The sequence below is a fragment of the Haliotis asinina genome, chromosome 7 (assembly GCF_037392515.1).
Source record: "Haliotis asinina isolate JCU_RB_2024 chromosome 7, JCU_Hal_asi_v2, whole genome shotgun sequence".
Taxonomy (NCBI): Eukaryota; Metazoa; Mollusca; class Gastropoda; order Lepetellida; family Haliotidae; genus Haliotis; species Haliotis asinina.
The window spans coordinates 2,002,906-2,022,373 of record NC_090286.1 but is presented as its reverse complement, the minus strand read 5'-3'; the positions used below and the strand labels follow the sequence as shown (position 1 = coordinate 2,022,373).

Genomic DNA, 19,468 nt, shown 5'->3' with positions numbered 1-19,468 from the left:
TAACTTCGAAGAGACAGAAATATTACAGAAGAAATGCAGCACCTGGACTGCGGCGTTTGCCTGACAAGATAGAGCACGGTCGACTATGTATAACATAAACAAACACCCGAACCTACGTTCATTAAGCAGCACGGAGTATATTTAATTCTACATGATCTGATGCACTAACAGCAGTTTGGACTTTGTCAGAACATATGCTTCTTCTTGGGTGGGTTGGGAGTAGTATTACTACTGCTTTTGCTTTTAGCAATATCACGGCTGGGGGCGCCAGAAATAGTCTTCACACAATGTTCCCATGGATATATCGAACCTGGGACTTCAGCGTGAGGAGCGAACGCTTTCACCACTTTCAGCTTTGTTAAAGGTATGCATCATTTAAACAACAGCACACGTAAACGTAACGTGACGTAAAGTGAAAAGACTATTTCACTTATATAGCGACGCCCATTCATCATTCGAACGTCGATTGCCAGACAGGGCAACAGCAACTACAATATAATGTGTTTTGAGAATGTTGAATTGTCATAGCCATGAATCAGTTCAACCACATTACCCGACACCGTGTCCAGCATGGAGACACAGAGCGGCACACCGAGCACGGAGACCTCCATGTTGCCCAGTGAACAAACCAGGAAGCTTATTGCTGTGTCTTCATAAACATACAGTGTACATTATTAGCTCCCTATACGAAACAAACAGTAAACTGTATTCTTGTTTTACTGTGGATCTGCTTGATTTACAAACTAGAATTAGTCTTCGTGTGACAGAGGGGTTGTACAAGAGAGTGAGGGTGAGAGGGTGAGAGGGTGAGAAAGAGCATGTTTGTGTCACAGAGAGTGTGTGAGAGTTGTAACTACTCCAAAGTCTTGATGTCTGTCTGTGTGTGTGATTAGAGGGGGGGGGGAGGTAGAGTGTATTGCTTCAGAGAGTGTGTGAGAAAATGTTTTTGTGTGCAAGATTATGTGTAAGGGTTCTTCAATCAGAAATGGTCAACGAAAGAATCATACACTGGACAAGCAAGTACCGTCTCCTCGAAGTGTGTCAGGTTTCATGTTACGATTTAAAATCCCTTGTACAGTCCAGACTTTACTCTGTAAAACTAGACTTTTATTTTATTTCGAGGAAAGACATTTCGTGGTTCATTCATCCGTTTCTGTTTCCCTTAGTCCGTATATACTTTTAGGTACATCAGTCATTACTGACCACTATGGACGAGAGTCTTCAAACACATTCAACCAGCATGCGCAATACAGTGAGTGAGTGAGTGAGTGAGTTATTGTCTGATCGCATCTTTCAGACAAAGGGAGGTAGCTCCGGTTGTCACTGGTGCAACTACTACCGGTAGTTCTTTACAAGGCAGTTATTTCAGGAATCATATTCCAGAAGAGGAGGATCATACAGACGTCACAGACAAACACTCGTACATGTCAGTTAAACATCCCGAGAGACTGCCAACTTCAATTGAAGTCGTTCTGCACAAACCGAAACACTGTTGAAACCTGCTTTAAGCTCAACTTAGCCACTCATTACCCTGTGAGTTCGGCAGATACAGAAATTCCAGATGTCCAAAACGTCAACTACGTGATATACAACTACACCGACGTCCTCGACTGTCCGTCGTGTGTGGTGATGCAGTGTACCACAGATGCATCACTTGACTAGCGATAATATATGCGTCGCTTTTAGCAATACTCCAGCAAAATCAAGGCTGAGGACACCAGAAATGGGCTTGACAGATTGTACCCATGTGGGGAATCCAACCCGAGTCTTCGGCGTGACGAGTGGACACTTTAGCCACTGGGCTACCTCACGGCACCTCAGCACCAAAGATAAAATATATCATATAACCATTGCTCTCTTACTTCATGTTAATGAGGAGGATGGGGATGATGGGGGATGAGGGGGATTATTCACTAACAGATGTCACGATGCAGTATAGCAACAAGCGCGCGTCGTTTGTCGTGATGCAGTATACCAACAAGTTTGCTTTTGGGGTTTTTTTTATTATGATTATTTTTGCAGCAGTACGACACATACCGCGTGTGTAATCTCATAAAACATACCGATTACATGTATTTACAAACAAATGTGAATAGTTCAGACAATCGGACATCTTTGGTTCTAGCTATTATTTTACCAGTTCGAAACAAACCATGTTGATTTGATCGGTGGCAAACACATCACAAGTCAGGAGTTCCTGTTGGACGTATATCTGATGAAGTACATGTAAACCGACGGAATGCAGGTAGCTCTCACACATTCCGTTGTCGCCAAATGATGTCAATGAATTCAGTTTCTAAGTGGATACGCGTATTTATGGCATATCATTCAGTACCGTACCTGCCATTAGACGCATTAGACACGTGTCTACACTTAACGTTTTCGGAGCTAGCATTCTCGCATTAAATATGTAGTTGCACACTACATGCAACAATTAGCTTCAAGTGAATATAACTGGCACTAGTGTACACATTTTTCTTTATGCATATAAATTGCATATTGACTTCTGTTAACCCCCAACACACACAGCATGTTTGTTTGCTTTTCTTCATGAAAAGTAAATCAGCTGTTACATTTTATGGCCAAACAGAATCATGACTTTTGCTGGAAAAGCTATTTTGTCATTGCTCAAACATGTTTCAAAGTGTTCATTAAAATGTTAAATCTATCAGTTCAGTTTCACTAACTTCCCAATGGAAATATCAATATCTTTTGACTGGAGAATAAAGCAGGAAATGTTGTCTAGAACAGCCATGTTTTGAACATTTTCGTGAGGCAGCATTCCCCCAATCCCCCTTGAAGTCTCGTGCTCCACGCACAATCGCAGGTCCAGTTGTTCCTTTCCTGGGCACGTCCCTGCCGTGCATCGTTTTTCTAAGTTTCAGTGTGATCACCAATCGCCTGGAGCTAGTTTCAGTTCAAAGTACACAAGCTGGTTAGTGATGAGTGGTTGATCCCTATCTCCGCTTAATCAAGCTGTTTCAGTTCCCTTGTGTTGAGATGAAGGACGAGGCCAGTTCAAAACACATGGATACTTCATCCTGGAAATAAACAGTTCGTCGTATGAGTGGTCAACCCCCACGTATGAGACTTTGTCATAACGATGTCACCTTTCCCTTTTACTAACTACGACCTAAATACTGTATGTGATCAGTTGGTCCATCCACAGTGGTTGTGACGGGAACAGGTTGTGGGTTATACTTCACATAACTTATGTTTGTTAAAAGTCAAATCTGTTTGTTCTGGAAATTCTATAAAGACAACAGATTTAAGTTTACTATATATTAAGAATTAACTAACACGCTGATAGATTCCAGTGTGGTATGCCATAACGTTGTAGAGTTAGAAGATAAGCATCATCTGTAGGATATTATTGAGTATTTAAGTTCATTCAAAGTGACTTTTGTAGTGTAATATGTTATAATATGTCGTTCCAGTGGATGCAGGGTTGAGTACTTTATAACAAGGCCTTATAGAAATGTTATAACGTGGTATTGTAGGGGTGTTATACCATGATGGTGTTTAGTATGTTAAACATGACGCTGTAAAGGAGGTTATAACCGTACGTTGTAGAAAAAGTTCCCTCAAAGCATAGTTTATAAACGATCGTTCCACAGATTGTTCAAACATGTGCCTCCATGCAAGATACTACGAACAATTGTCTCGTAATTTAAAGTTATGAAATTTATTGTCAGTGTACTCCTCCGCCCAATGATCAAATATCGACCCATTTAAATATGTGTGTAAACTTCCATGGAATACAGGATTTATATGTGTGTTTGTACTTTTATATATATAGTCACGACTTTCATTCTGCACTTTACACGTTAAGAAGATGCATAGTCAGAGATGGGTGGACAGAGGGATAGATGGATGAAACCTTACTCATAGCAACACTGAAATAGAAAAGTGGCACAGGAAATGATAGACGTACCTCAGTAAGGTCGTTGTCAAACAGGTGCCCGAGACGTCTGATGTTGTTGTAGACCTCCACCTCGCTGTCGTACATCATGCCCTGCACGATGTTGCACATAATGCAGAACAACGTCGCCATTCGCCTTTCGCCGTCACTGAAATTATTTAGACGATGATTTAAGATAGTTTCAGAGTGAGTGAGTGAGTGAGTGAGTTACAATTTAACGTCACATCGGCAATATTTCAGCCATATCGTGACTTGAACATGTTTGATATCGAAATGACATTTGTATATATTAGAAGAAAAAAACGTGAAAGGACAGTAAAACAACAAGAATATCACAGTTACAAATAACACTAGTGTGGAAAATTAGCAGCACTAGCACTAGCATATTGTTGGACAAAACAAAATAAAAAAAAAACAGGCTAGACATCACCCACAGCTCAAGGCAGATCACCATTACTAAGAACCACGGGGACTTACAGAACGTCTGCTTCCTGAATGGACCCAGGCGGATTTACAACATCCCTTCAGATGAGAGAGTTTCAGAATTAAAATAACATTTCTGTAATTACAGTGCCTCCATGAACCAGTGTAACTCAAATCTCCGAATGGACCTTGAATACATCGGTCGTGTGTATATCTTGTTTGAAATCACACAGAGAGAAATAGTCTGAAAAATATACTAGAAAGCTAGCCTGGTGAAGTTATTGTCTTTCTTGACATGCAGCCACATATGCACAATAAGCACTTATTAACAACAATACTGACAACACCAGACAAGTTAGTTTCACAAGTCAACAGTAACATAGATACCTAAACATCACTGTAACGGGCCGTGTAGTGGTCACCCCATGTGACTCCATCTCTCTCATAAGGTCATATTCAGCAGGTACACACGCACTGACTGTGCGCAAACGCCTCCCTTAAAAGCAATACGTCAATGTTATATATCATGACGTACTGTATGTATATGTTATAATAAGCAATAATACATGAAACTGTCCCAAGTATCTGTACTGTCTCGACATTGCTACTGTCGTTGAAATCTTGCAGCAGTATACAGTTATGTGCAGAAAATTTTAAACTTTTGAACTTTTGAATTTCTTCACTTGTTTAGTATTATTGGCATATCGACTGACAGTCGTTTGACTTAACATTACTGGTAAATAAACTCTGATATTCATTCGACATCGATATAAATTACCTCCATTTTTCTTTCCACATTCTTCAAAATGATATCGCAACTGATATCATACACCATGGAACATTTGACGTTCACTGGGTCCAAGTCGAGACTGGATCCCAACGTCGGCAGGAAACTGCGCAGCCTCTGCGGCATGCGATTACGTCACAGTTTTAATATAATCAACTCTCTTTTAACTGATTATATTTTTAAGTGTAACATTAACATTTCATTAGTGACTCATATTCAACATATTTCATGTATAAACGATCTGTCTTTCTGTCATAAAAATAGCGAAGTATGCTACTTGTATAACTCAAGGACATCTTAAGAAGTGATGATCTTGCACCTAAGCAATCCTATCTCAGACTAGCCCGACATAACCACATGCAAGAAGCCATTGTCACATGATAATAACAACATTCATGAAAGCCTTCATTTTATGATGCAACAAACTCGGATGTCAACACTCGGGTTCTGACATCATCATGGTATAGTTTCAGTTGACTCGAATGCTTGCTTGCGCAGCTGGGTGACACATTAGACTGATTGTTTACAAACAAAATAATTTTAGGTCAGTTGATAACAATATGCCTGTACTTTTGCTAGTAGCAGTGGCTAGGCATGGACATGATGTCCGAATAAAACCCGTACGGGTGTGCAAAACTCATTTTCGACCATCTGTGAATTAAGTCAATAAAATCAAAACAGCAAGCTTCGTTGATTACGATTTGTCCGTTTGTGTAAGTAAGTCGGTAAATAAGGACGAATATTTTTGACCTGCTGATCCATGTTGTTGTAAACACTGCGTCAAATGATAAGCTTGCGCCACACTCACAATCCCACTCCTCTATTTTGTAGGAAGGTCCTCTTGGGACTAGAGAGTATGCCCGCGACAGACGCTCGGGTCGTTCGATTAGGAAACACATCGTTCGTACGAAACTCTTTGTGCGAAAGCAACCCAAGTTTGTAATCATTGTCCTGAAGGTGTCACTAGACTTAGTGAGGTACACATACAACGTAAGGCTTATGCCAAAGATGGGTAATTGTTTCTTACGTGTAATGACTTGGGAAGGACTATGATTGTAGACGACTCGTGTTTGATTGTGAGTTCCCAGAAGGAAGATGCCGTGGTGATGCAGGGAGCCTGGGTTACAAGGTATCCTCTCACAGACAGTCGGGACTGAAAACGTTCATGTTTGGAAACAATAATTACTGTTATGTGCATCCATCTCTGTCCGTTTGGAACAAATATATATCGGGTATAGACGATTAAGTGAGTGCGTGATTTTAACGTCGTACTTCATTGCATGTTGACAGTGAGACTAATGTCGATTATAGCTGCAACGTTATATTTGTAATGTGATTTATCAGAATCATAGCATGACTTACCGGCATCACGACTGTCAGGAGATCAGTTCTGCCCCTCATCCTTAACCTGCTCCTGTAGCTGCCTCCTGTAACAAGGAGCTCCTAGTACAAGTCTTATCATAATCATAATGATTTTATGTCCTCATCCTCGTCTTCAGTTAAGTATCGAAATAGTGTAAGCACATTTGGGAGTGAAACATGTACACGTGGCCGACTTACCCCAATATGACGTGACAGTAACAAGCCCAATATTCTCACCTAATTCAGCATTTCCTCTCTCTCTTGCCAGTTTCTGAATATCGAAACATAATACTAAAGTCAATTCATCAATTAATCAAATGAATACATTTATACCGATGATGGATTTAACTGATTTACTAAAATGTTCAGTTTGGGGCATGAATTAATCTCTGTTAGAATGAATGTCAATTATTTATTTATTATTGATATTATTTTTGTGGTGTTTATACAGAATGTCAGTCCTCTTACCTGTACCAGCTGAGGAACAGTCATGTTTCCCATTGTGAATGTACCATCTGCCTGACGAGCCCTTTCTCTAAATGCCGCCAGGGATAAGGCTGTATCACCGACCAGGAGGGCTTCATACAGAGTGGGGTACACGCTGATGTACTGACTCTGTGACGTGTCCAAAAATAGGCGTCAGCATGAGAAGTAGTGCATCATTTCAGTACAAATCGTGTCAGTGTATCATGCATGACACCGTTTACGTGTAGCTGGGATAACACATTGAACATACATTTGGTTAGCAATAGTATATATCCGCCATGTCCAAAATACCTGTAAGACACAAACTGTATTGTACCTGGTTCTGTACCATGCTGTGGCGCTGTTGTCTCATGGTATTGACCACCTGGAACACGTCCACCTTGTGGTCAGTGAAGGCCTGGTCCAGCAGATAGTCCACTGTAATGTAGGTCCCTGTCCGGCCGATCCCTCCACTGTTGATAACAAAAAATGACTGAATTAGACCATTACTCTATCTACATGCGGACAAGACAATGGCTGTCACATGCACTTCCATACAAACACAAACGAAGACATAATAATAATAGCATCTCTTTGACTTGACCACCTATTTCATCAGAGACAAGCATTCCAATATGGAAGGGGAAGTTGCCAATGGGAGTAGAACTGTAAGAACAGTGGCTGAACGGATCCAATCGTTGACTCTGAGAGTGTGAGTGCGATAGAAATTGTCCTGTGAAACAGCAATCGCAACTTTCATCACTTTCAAAAGAGCTGTGTTATTTTTGAAGTGTTTGAGAACGTCTGGCATCACCAAGTAGATCCTTCCATTTCATTTCAGCGGAATCTAGTCACTTGAGGTTTTAGATTTGCGTGGTTTAAATTGTGCCAGACACAGACCAGGACTTCAGGGTACTCAGTCCACAGAGTCCTCTAGTACTGTCCCGTTGATGACAACTACTGTGATAGTGCACATAATGTGTAACATTGGATGTGTCCAACTTACCTACAGTGAACCAGCAGTGGAGAGTTGTTAGGGTTGGGTGTCCGTCTCACTCTGAAAACAAACTCTGCCAAAGCGAGATCATCAGCCGTGCTGTCCTCAAACCACACAGTAAACTGGAAGTGATGGACAATAAGACTTTCGCCAGTCTGCACAAAGCAAAATACATGGATTACTCGCTAGTTTTTTACCTTACATGCGACAACAAAGTTCAATCTAAGCTGGTACCTCTTTCGACGTGGCTTTGAGTGTCCGGAAGTTCCAGTGAGATCTCTGCTTCTTCATGGTGACAGAAATCAGGAAATGTCCAGTATCAAGGTTATATCCGTCCAGCCAGTAGGAGTCGCATTTGACCTAGTGGTGAAATAATACATCAGACTGATTTACGCACATCTATAGTTCAGACATAGCTGGAATTTGATTAAAGTGCAAGAAGACTTACCACTCCCTTCTCTACATGGTTGGTCAGCATGACCACTCGAGTTATCTCCTTCTCAAAGATCATTCGCCAGAAGTCACCAATAGTTGTCCTTTTGGGCCCTGGACAAAACTTTACCAGCTGGTCATAAATATAACTAAATTTCGTTTTACATTGATGCCTAATTTACGGGAAATATTTATAATGACGTCAGATGTATTTTGCGTGAGTGAGTGAAGGCCTGAGTGAGCATTGATCCAGTTCTATGGCGGTGTGTGAAGTTGCGGTAGATATGTCTTTCGGTAAATATGTGCTGCTAGACCTACATGACCTGCACGACTGGTCCGCAAGCACTGGGTCCGACTAAGCGAGTACAATTACTCAAGTTAAGTTTCGTTTTACCTAAAAAATCGTCCGGAAGACGGGGTTTCCGGATACACAAGGTCCGAGTAAATGTGGTTCGATTGTACAGCACTATGTTAACTCTTCTCACTGTCGTGTTTTGTATCTGGCAGGTTTTCACGGAAGACTGTCGCACATACCTTGAGTCACAATGTATGCTCGAGGTTTCAAGTATCCCTGAAATTGAAATGTTGTCAGTTAATATTTTGTTTCCGCATATGTCATCTCATTTGACTAGTTGTGAAACTCATCATCAACCTACATTGATGTAGTTGGCGTTGATGTAGGTGGAGAGGGAATCTCTGCCCAGTTTGGTCAGCCGGACTTGGTTGTAATCATTTGAAATATTAAAATAAAATGTGATTAACACTACAGCTGACCCCCACTACAGTGTAAAGAAACACTACAACTGACCCCCATTGTAGTGAGAGACAAATCTATGTCCTCAGTGTTTTTGTACTTGAAAACAGTAGTTTCAAAATTACCCACTTGACTTTCTGGATGATCGATCACTTGATTGTGACTGATCACATGATTGTCTGGACATGATTGTCTCCGGTGTAGTCTTTCGCAGCTAAGTTGTTCTTTACACCACGCAGAATCTACTTCTATGGCCGTCACATTACCTTCGGGTTTTCGAAATGGATTGAACTTATATATAGTTGATGGTTTAAAGCGCTTATCTATGTGTTTGTGGCATCACTTACAAGGATAAAGGTTCCTGTAGCGGTTCTTGCCTCTGTTACGTCGGGCTCTGTGCTGAGGTTGACTGGCACCAGCGGAAAGTCGCTGGAACAATAGATGTGTCAGGAACTGCACGTGTAACCAAAGTGCTGCGGTAATTTTCCTCTAACAATGAATAGTGCAAAAGTTGAAATTGGATTCAAGCTGACACCTTTTTAAAACAAAATCCATTCTTACCGTACATTTTAGCCCATCATTTGTCACGCGGTAACATCACTGACACATTAAGCTGAGCCAGTCAATTTGATTTCGAAAACAATACAACATTAGACAGGCCGTAGATCATGATACTAGGGACCATGAGGACTCACGGTGCTTTAGCTACTTGCATTGACCCTAGCTGGATTTATACCATCTCCTCAGCTGCTGGCGACTGTAGGAACACTAAGCCGAAATTTGAAACAAAAACACTACGTTTACAAAATGTCGTTAGTTTGTGATATTTTAGGCTCAGTTTGAAAACTTTGGGACTTACGCATCCTCCCGGAGGGCACATTAAAGAATTTATACGTCAGTCATTATCGATCACTTACGTGGAATTCCCTGTGAATACCGCCATGTTGACTTAGCACCTCCCTGATCTTGTCATGCAGTTTTTCCACCTCCACTTCAGTGGAGCCTTCATTTGTGCCAGGGTTTTCGTTCCTCACATTGGATCTCAGAGTTCCTGCGAGGGTTTGTTTACGTTGGCAAATCAGTTAAACCAGTTCCGTTTCTTTTCACATCAGGATGGATGCATGTACACACACGTGTGGCACGTGTGGCACGCGCACGCACGCATGGACACACACACTCATAGTTAATTCCACTGCTTGGGAATGAATTCAATAAAAGAAAATACGAATTCAAATCACATGTTTATCATTGGAACAAATCTGGATTATACCTTGTGAAGGAGGTAGGAAACTATGGGAGCCTGTCCTGCTCTTCCTATCGCACCTAGAATCATAGAACAAAGTACACGTTTAATAAAATCCACTTTAGCGTCACATCGACAATATGTCAGCCACATCGTGACGAGAACAATGGGTGATTAAATTGTAGAAAAATAAACCTTGTTGACGGAGAACAGTAAACCCACTAGCATATCACAGATAGCAATTCAAAACTAGTAATTAAATCTAAAACATGTTGACCATAAGAAATAAGACAATCTAAAAATAATGTATACATTGCAAGCAACTAAGGTAGATCACCATACTAGGGACCATGGAGACTTACATCACAATTGTTTCCTGTATGGGCCCTAGGTGAATTTACACAACCCCCCTCAGCCTCTAGTCATTTTGACAAATCCAGCCAGACATTAAAAACAACATATTCTACGATTAATAGGCAGAGAGTATAAATTCACTTTGTTGTTTTACAGTTATCACCAGTTTCATAGATAACTGGTATGTTTTGCTGTGCAGATGATGTGAAGGTATCAGGTTAGGTAAATGTTGTGTCTAAACATCTTACCAACACACAACAACCGCAGCGATGATCAACATCAGGTACGCCCCTCCCGCGACCACAACACTGATCAACAACTGAGTCTCTGAAAGAAAACACGAACGAGTATGTTTCTTACAGAAATATCAGTGAGTGAGTGAGTGAGTGACAGAGTTTGGTTTTGCTCCCGCATTTAGCAATATTCAAGCAATATCAACGCGAAGGACTCAGAAATGTCCCCCGTATGTTGTAGCTACGATAGGAATTGAACCCGCGTCTTTGGCGTGACTTTCAAAACAGTTAAACATAAGATAATCCCATCGCCCGTTATCGAAATTATCAAGGCCCCAGTGACGCAAGTTACATTCGTATTGTTTCATGTTGATTCAAGATCATAAAGTAGTACAAAATAGTGAAGTAGTGCAAGCTAATGGAGTAGACATATTCGTACGACTCTCAAACGAGTAGTTTATAGTATCATTCTTGTATATGTCACATAGTGTGTCTGTTTCTGAAACTAGTAGATGGAAGTATTTGCAAATTGTTTTATATGATAAAAGTAAACATTTACATGTTCACTTCCTGCGTGTTTCAACAGATAATAACGATAAAAACACAAGGAAAGGAAATTGAAAGTGGCGGTATTAGAAATCAATTCAACAGAGTGTATGTAGCCTTACTTATCTGACATTTTGGTCCAGACCATCCCGGATCACAGACAGTTGCTAAACAACCAGATAGAGGATCACATTCGTCCAGGGGGCAGTGGCACTCATCATCACACCTTTCTCCGTATTTTCCTTTAGGGCAGTCACCTATATCATTAGAACAGTGGTGCTAGAGAGCCACGTGTACCTACATTCCCAGTTGTTTCTTAGGCGCAGCTGTATGTAACAGAAATGTCATGTCGGAGATAATCAGTAGACGCATTATACCTGAGATAATCAGCAGAAGTATTATGTCTGAGATAATCAGCAGAAGCATTATCTTGAAGATAATCAGCAGAAGCATTGTGTTGAAGATAATCAGTAGAAGCATTGTGTTGAAGATAATCAGCGGAATCATTGTGTTGAAGATAATCAGTAGAAGTATTCTGTTGAAGATAATCAGTAGACGCATTGTGATGGAGATAATTAGTAGAAACATTGTGTTGAAGATTATCGGCAAAAACATTGTGTTGAAAATAATTGGTAAAAGCGTTTTGTTGAAGATAATCAGTAGAAGCATTCTCTTGAAGATAATCAGCAGAAGCATTGTGTTGAAGGTAATTAGTAGAAGCATTGTGCTGAAGAGAATTGGTAAAAACGATTTGTTGAAGATAATTAGTAGAATCATAGTGTTGAAGATAATCAGTTAAAGCATTGTCTTGAAGGTAATCAGTAGACGCATTGTGTTGAAGATAATCAGTAGAAGCATTGTGTTGAAGATAGTTAGTAGACGCATTGTGTCGAAGATAATTGGTAAAAGCGTTTTGTTGAAGATAATCAGCAGAATCATAGTGTTGAAGATAATCAGTAGAAGCATTGTGTTCAAGGTAATCAGTAGAAGTATTCTGTTGAAGATAATCAGTAGAAGCATTGTGTTGAAGGTAATTAGTAGAAGCATTGTGTTGAAGATAATCAACAGAAGAATTGTACTGAAGATAATCAGCACAGGCATTGTCTTGAATATAATCAATAAAATCGTTTTGTTGAAGATAATCAGTAGAAGCATTGTGTTGAAAATAATCAGTAGACGCATTGTGTTGAAGATAATCAGCAGAACCATTGTGCTGAAGATAGTCAGCACAAGCATTGTCTTGAAGATAATCAGTAAAAGCGTTTTGTTGAAGATAATCAGTAGAAGCATTGTGTTGGGGATAATCAGTAAAAGCATTGTCTTCATGATAATCAGCAGAAGTACTGTGTTTAACTGTATTTAACTGTATTTTTGTAGATGTGGAAGTTTCATCAGCTTGATAGTTACGTACATGAAACCTCTCACAATGAAAGGCTAATGTTCAGCACACTACACCGGTTGTCCTGTCACCCGGGCCGGTGTTGTTGGGGGTACCGATTCGTGTCAATTTCTGCTGTTATCTCTACTCCACGCCTCGTACAGGTTAAGTAAGTCTTGCGGTTTTTAGGGTAACACTCTCTACCATTCTCTTGCAAGGAAACCTGACTATTGACACGTTGAAGTCACCCTTCTGATTATCAGAACGGAAAATATTTAATTTAGTGTCAGCTAAATATGTGAATCTTATACAAGGAAATATCAGCAGCATCTGACAGTAGGAGGAATTTGGCCATTATTTAAAGATCGCAGACCATTTACATTACACAGATACGTGGCTGAAGAGTACCGTCGCATTTAATCACCAGTATTATGAATATTCTTTTGGTTTTGCTACCTAAATCTCACGTAAGTTGGTTCTGTGATCTGAGAACTTCAAACCCACATTCCCTTGAACTAGTTAGTTTTGTACAGTACAGTACCTTGTGAGTATCACCACCTCACAAGTATCACCACCTCACAAGTATCACAACCTCACAAGTATCAACACCTCACAAGTCCTCTAGGTATTCCAAGCGATTGAGTTACACATATTTTACTTATGAAAAACTGTGTGTAAGTGTAGCTGGTTTCAGCTAAGCTTCACGTATTTGCACAATTTACTAAACGGTCCCTCTAGATCTTGATAATGATGCCAGATAGCGACGACAATGTCTATACTGAAGCACTCCTTATAATGTATATACAGCTGACAAAAGATTTTACCTTGCGTGCCCGCAATCAGGCAGAGAGACAGAGCTGAGAAAACTCGCCATACATCCACCATACTCCCGGGTAAGATGCACATTTCCTGGTTCATTAAGTTTAGCCTTAGTTTTAGTTTCAGGTTTTGGTTAGATTTTCACTGACATATGTGTCACATATCGTGCAATCAGTATCTATCAAACACCATCTACATTTCATAAACAATGACCTGTGTATTTCGATGAGACCTTCGTTTACAGGTCTGTGTTTTGTTGTAGGATATATTACCTAATACATGAAAGAAATATGCACCCGTTTAAAACGTCCACTTTGAAATTATGCGGAAATGAATGTAACGCTATTTTTCAGTTTTTAAACATTACAGCATTCTCAAATGTGTACACATTCAGCTCAATGAAATTGATTTAGGCGGAGTGAATTTGTGTTTTGTTTCTTGAAGGGTGAATAAAAAGATAACAATACAATATAGATTTCTACTTCACAGTTCAAAGTTAGTCATTGATGTCTTATCATCACATTTGGTTTTTCCCGCTGTGATACTTTTGTAGTTTGTTTGTACTTCGATGACAGGCTTTTAAGATCTAAATTTATTGATCTTAATAGTGATATAAATTATTAAATTATTCTCGTCACCATATGTCTGGAATATTGCCAGTGTGACCTAAATATTAACTCACTCATTCACTTGTTTTCCCTCTTGGGCTAGGTGTATATAATGATTTGGACATTTGTGAAATGGAGTTTGTGATATCTCACGATTATGAAGTCGGTTTGTTGTTAATGTAATCAACGTCTTACATGGAATCAAATAGACCAATTGTAAGTTAAAATATAACGAAAAGAATACACATACAAAGCGTCGCGTCAAGATTGAAGCATTTATTTAATTCATGTGTCTCCTAATGCGGGAATAACCTACGAGAAGAGAGAGGTCAGGTGAAATGTGTGTTAACGTCTTACTTGAGAATATTCCACTAATATGATCCAGGTATGTGTATGCATGTGTGGCAGCTTGCACTAACCCAGTTTTATAGTGCCAGCTCACTGAGATACCATACCGCAGTTTAGCATGGGTGCCCCACTCAGGTACATTATACTGACACTGAACCGATCAATTCTTGTTGTACCCATTTGTGCCGAGCGTCATTCAGGGATCATCAAATACCATAGTTTAACGTCTTTTTGGGATCGAACCCCTTCCACTCTCCGGGCGGGAAGAAGAGCGAATGTGCAGAAAGCACGGGCACGAAAAGATAAACACAAGGCAAAGTAGACATATATTTTCACAACAGCCAATGAGCAAGTAGCATACAGCGTGAAAATAGCACATTATACAAATATTGCACATAAGGAAATCAAGCCAAACACGGTCCACTTGACACCTAAAACAATTGCTATTCAAATAACGATAAGGAAATTGATAGCCTCGTCCGTCACTTCTGTGTCAGACGCACTAGCACCTATCAGTAACTTCCTGCAATGTCAGATTAACAAATACTCACCGTGAGAAACACTTCAGCGTGCGGTTATCATATTGTGCTTTGGCGAGACTCTTACATTAGCATATCTCGTGCTGCTGATATTTCGCTACGGTTGATGGGTTATTGAGCCAGCGACCATGTCGGTCGTACCCCTCTATTCAGTTAAATACCATGTGACATGTTTAATTTTCAGCAACAGGCCCAAACCGCATACTTTCATTACATGTCATACAGTTAGGAGTTTAACACCTAACATTCTACCATTACATTTTTATCAACATTAAGAAAACATACTTGCCCTGTTGGAAAATCTCAGGTATTTACCACATACCACTGAATGACTTTGATCTACCAGTCACAATCCAGCATTTACTGAAGTTATTGTAGAGTCTGGGTTTAATATAGAGAGTTTGTTATTTGTGACATAAGAGGGAGAACACTGAATGGCATAGAGAGTACGTCAGGGAAAGACCTGAGCGCAAAAACATCAAGAATTTGAAATTAACTGTCAAAGCAATTATGAAACACTTCACAGTTCTCTCCTTCCGATAGCAAACGCAGTCAGGGGTAACTCAGACATCGGGCATGTACGACGGTCCAGTTGTTCGATTCATTCAGTTATAGAACAGTCCAGTTTGACACAACCTATGTATATTGTAACATACATGTTTGTCAAGGATAGTTTCATGACTATTTCCTGATTATGCATGCCAGATGCTTCATCCTTCTAACACTGTTTATAGTGCACATTCTAGTAGAATATGGCATATTTGGGGACATCACTGATTACTGATACAAACCATGAGCTGATTACTCAGTGGGTATGTAAATGCTTTCTGTGATGGATTGTACATAGTGGCACTTCTAATGAGGAAGTGCTAGGAAGCATGTGTAATGCAAATACGACAATCCCTGAAGCTCATTGTTCTGAGAACGTTTACTTCATCTGGTAATAGGATATTCGTGCACGAACGTAAGTCAGAGCTACATAATCAGATAATCCGTGACAATGCTTTGAGCATTCTGCCAGGTTGATCGGTTGGTTTGCCGGCTGGACCAGACAATCCCATGATCAACAGGACGAGCTTCCAGTTTGGATACCAAGGTCAACCAACCGATTCTGACTGTCCGAACCCGTTAGTAGCCGTTTATGCCAAGCACGAGTTGTTGATTTTAACGGGTTGTCATGACCAGGTCTAATGTCTATCGCTATCCCAGTGTTATGCTTGGCTAAGCCAGGAAACAGGAAATGTGGAATATGTTGTCTGCCCTTTCAAGCTAAGGCTAGGTGATAACTTAAAACAGTCTTGCAATTGGTTCTCATCAATTAATCAATCTCTTAATTGTATATTTTACGAGGAGTTTGAAACTTTGTTAAATGTTGAAAGATATTTGTCTTGTGATATCCCTATGCATCAAAGAATTGCTATATCAAGGTTTAGATGCAGTAATTTTTATAAGGCGGTTGAATGTGGTAAACGTTATGGAATTGAATACAACGAAAGGTTATGTCCCTTTTGTAAAAGGAGACGCCTGAATTATATAGAGAATGAATATCATGTACAATGTGTTTGTAATGTCTGTTGTACACTTAGAACGAAATATATAACAAAGTTCACTAAAGAACCTCTTACTCATTACTCTGTTGTGAATCTTTATGCAAAGCAAGAATTATGTTGTTATATAAAATATTGGCCTATATCTATTCTATGTGCAGAAATGGAGACACTCCAGGAATGGAGCTGCCGAGTTGCTTTTGCGCACTCACTGAATATCTCATTTTGATTGTGTTATGGGCGAAAGCCTCTCTACTGAATGAATACTGTCTGTCTCTCTGCCTAATATTCCGGTATTAAGTACGTAATGGTCCGCTTATATGGCGCTAATATCCAGACACATTGCCTGCTTACTACCACCGGCCATAGGAGACCATCGTACTTTCCGATACGTTTTCAACTCCATGGGGATTATACAGCCATGCTGCCTGTTAGGCGCAATGAACTAAATACTCACATTGTCAGCACATCCTCACGGGTACCAAATTTACAGCTGGGTAAACCTCGGGACCCGAACCTCGGTTGCTCCACCCGGGATCAAACCTAGGGTTTCATTATTGTAGGCATTATTGTGCCAGTACAATTCAGATAAATGTTTTGGCTAGATAGGTGTGTTCTGATTTTGCTAATATGTTTTGTGGGGAAAGGCTCCAATGACCCAGAACTTACATAAGTTGTGGTGACACTTCACTCTTTGTGAGCATCCTGCCCCAGTCTTAGCACCACACAGACCCAAATGTAATGTCAGTTGATCTTCTGAAGAAAAAACATGGCAAGTATGGTTCATGTCGAAGTAGTTAACTGACTGGACATACGTTTTGTCACAGTGACGTCATGACCTTACATGTCCCCTACATTGCCCCGGAAATGTTTTATGGATGATTAAATGAGACCTCGTATCACGTTGTTTTCTTAGACAATAAATCTCACATGACATTTGCTCTAATGTTCACATATTTCCCTGAATCTTTGCAGATCATTGTGAAACTCTGCCCACGATTACCACATATTAAGTTCCATGGAATAAGGAACGATATATCACAAGCAAGTGTCCATGAAAAGATGTCAGTCATGATGCAAAGTGTGGAACAGATCATCATGTCCAGGCTACCAAGTTACAGCAGCGGTTGTAAGTTGATGTTGAACAACATATAAACCGACATGGTAGTGTTTTTTTACTGTGGAACTATTAAAGCTGCTGAGTAGGCAACAGACACTGCCTCCTCTACTGACGTGTGTGTTTATGGAGTAGGATGATAACAATGGCAACTGAACTCAAAAACCAAACAAAACAGCTTTGGAGAGAGACGTCATTAATGCAGGATACTATATGGCGTCTGAATATTATATTTTGAAAACAAGCTGAAACAAAAATAACAAGCGTGAATATTTGGGTAATGACAAATACTGGTCTATGGGCTTGTCATGGCAATGTGTACGCCTTCTTAAAAACATTTACAATGACATAACATCTTATTTTAGACATCCATATCGAACATAACGCTTCTAGACCCGGTTGTATCAAAGTGTAAATCAAATCAAACACTAATCATTGATTAAATTCATAATATCTGATTAGTTAATGAAGTGTTTAAATAAATAAGGCTGTATAAACCCATATTTAAACATCCATTAAGTAAGTATGGCTCTAATGAAGGTCTCGTCATTAAACCATCATTAACTTAGGGGAATCCTCTAATTATTATCCATGATGCATTGCGGGTAAACATTAATCTATCGTCTGCACGATGGCTGTCGTCAGAAATCGTAGTAAAAAGTTGTGAAATACAACTTCTAGCAGACCTAGATGAAGATCATATCGATGTGTTTAACAGCAAACGGACTAACTCCATTCCTAATGATAAAAAGTAGCACATATGGGACAAAGAAACGGCCGAGATCAATAGCTTTGGGGTAATGAACAGTGTCTAAACACATGAAGACAAAATGGGACAATATATTTCAAATTGAAGGAAAAAGAGCTTTCGGAAAAATTGAGAGTATATTTCATCCACCTGAATGGACGCGAGGAAACTCTTCCACGTCAATAAGGAAATCTCTGCTAAAGGAAGACTCGACTGTGAAGTCTGACCATGAGCTTGTGTATGTTTCAGCAGTCTACAAACAATGTGAACAGTGTACAAACATCATATCTAGCATATTTCACCAAAAATGGTTGTAAAGGAGTCAATGATATGTACAACTATATTTCAGTAACAACTAGTAAATGTCGTCCCTGAAATACCATCAAGTATGTTTTCAGCTTCTGTTTCCTGAACACATCATATTTCAGTCATCAATATGGATAGAGAAAGAGAAAACTCGCATTACAGTATTCGTTGTAGGCCTTAAAAATATTAAATGGAGTGATATTGCGCATGTCTTCTCTTTCTGCCAGGTAATGTTGTCGACCATAAGGTGTCCAGTGCTACATCAAGGCTAACAATGTTGGATTCCTGACACAGTATTTATCATGTTTAACAGAAACATTATTGATGCAGAAACAACAGCATAGTCGCTGTTCTCTGGCTCACGTCCCATTGTGCTTGACAGATGTGTCGCAATGTGCTTCACATGTTGGCGTACACGCTCTGTGTCTCCAGATAGGTCGAGGCCAGGTTGTAGCAAACAGATATCTCCTCCTGAAGAACAGAAGAGAGAATGTCGTTGATTGTACCGAAGTTCAAGCCGCAGTAGGTCTCTATTTGTTT

General features: G+C 39.9%; 1 protein-coding gene and 1 pseudogene across 1 annotated transcript in view; both read right to left on the bottom strand.

The window, feature by feature from the left end:
* Positions 1-2,521: 2,521 nt before the first annotated feature.
* Positions 2,522-19,298, bottom strand: LOC137291176 (receptor-type tyrosine-protein phosphatase alpha-like; annotated as a pseudogene).
* Positions 19,105-19,468, bottom strand: part of LOC137291174 (uncharacterized) — a 53,387-nt gene continuing 53,023 nt past the window's right edge. The window contains exon 31 of the mRNA XM_067822466.1: positions 19,105-19,399. Coding sequence (XP_067678567.1) covers positions 19,328-19,399 — 72 coding nt within the window. The 3' untranslated portion in view covers positions 19,105-19,327. The remainder of the gene's footprint in view (positions 19,400-19,468) is intronic.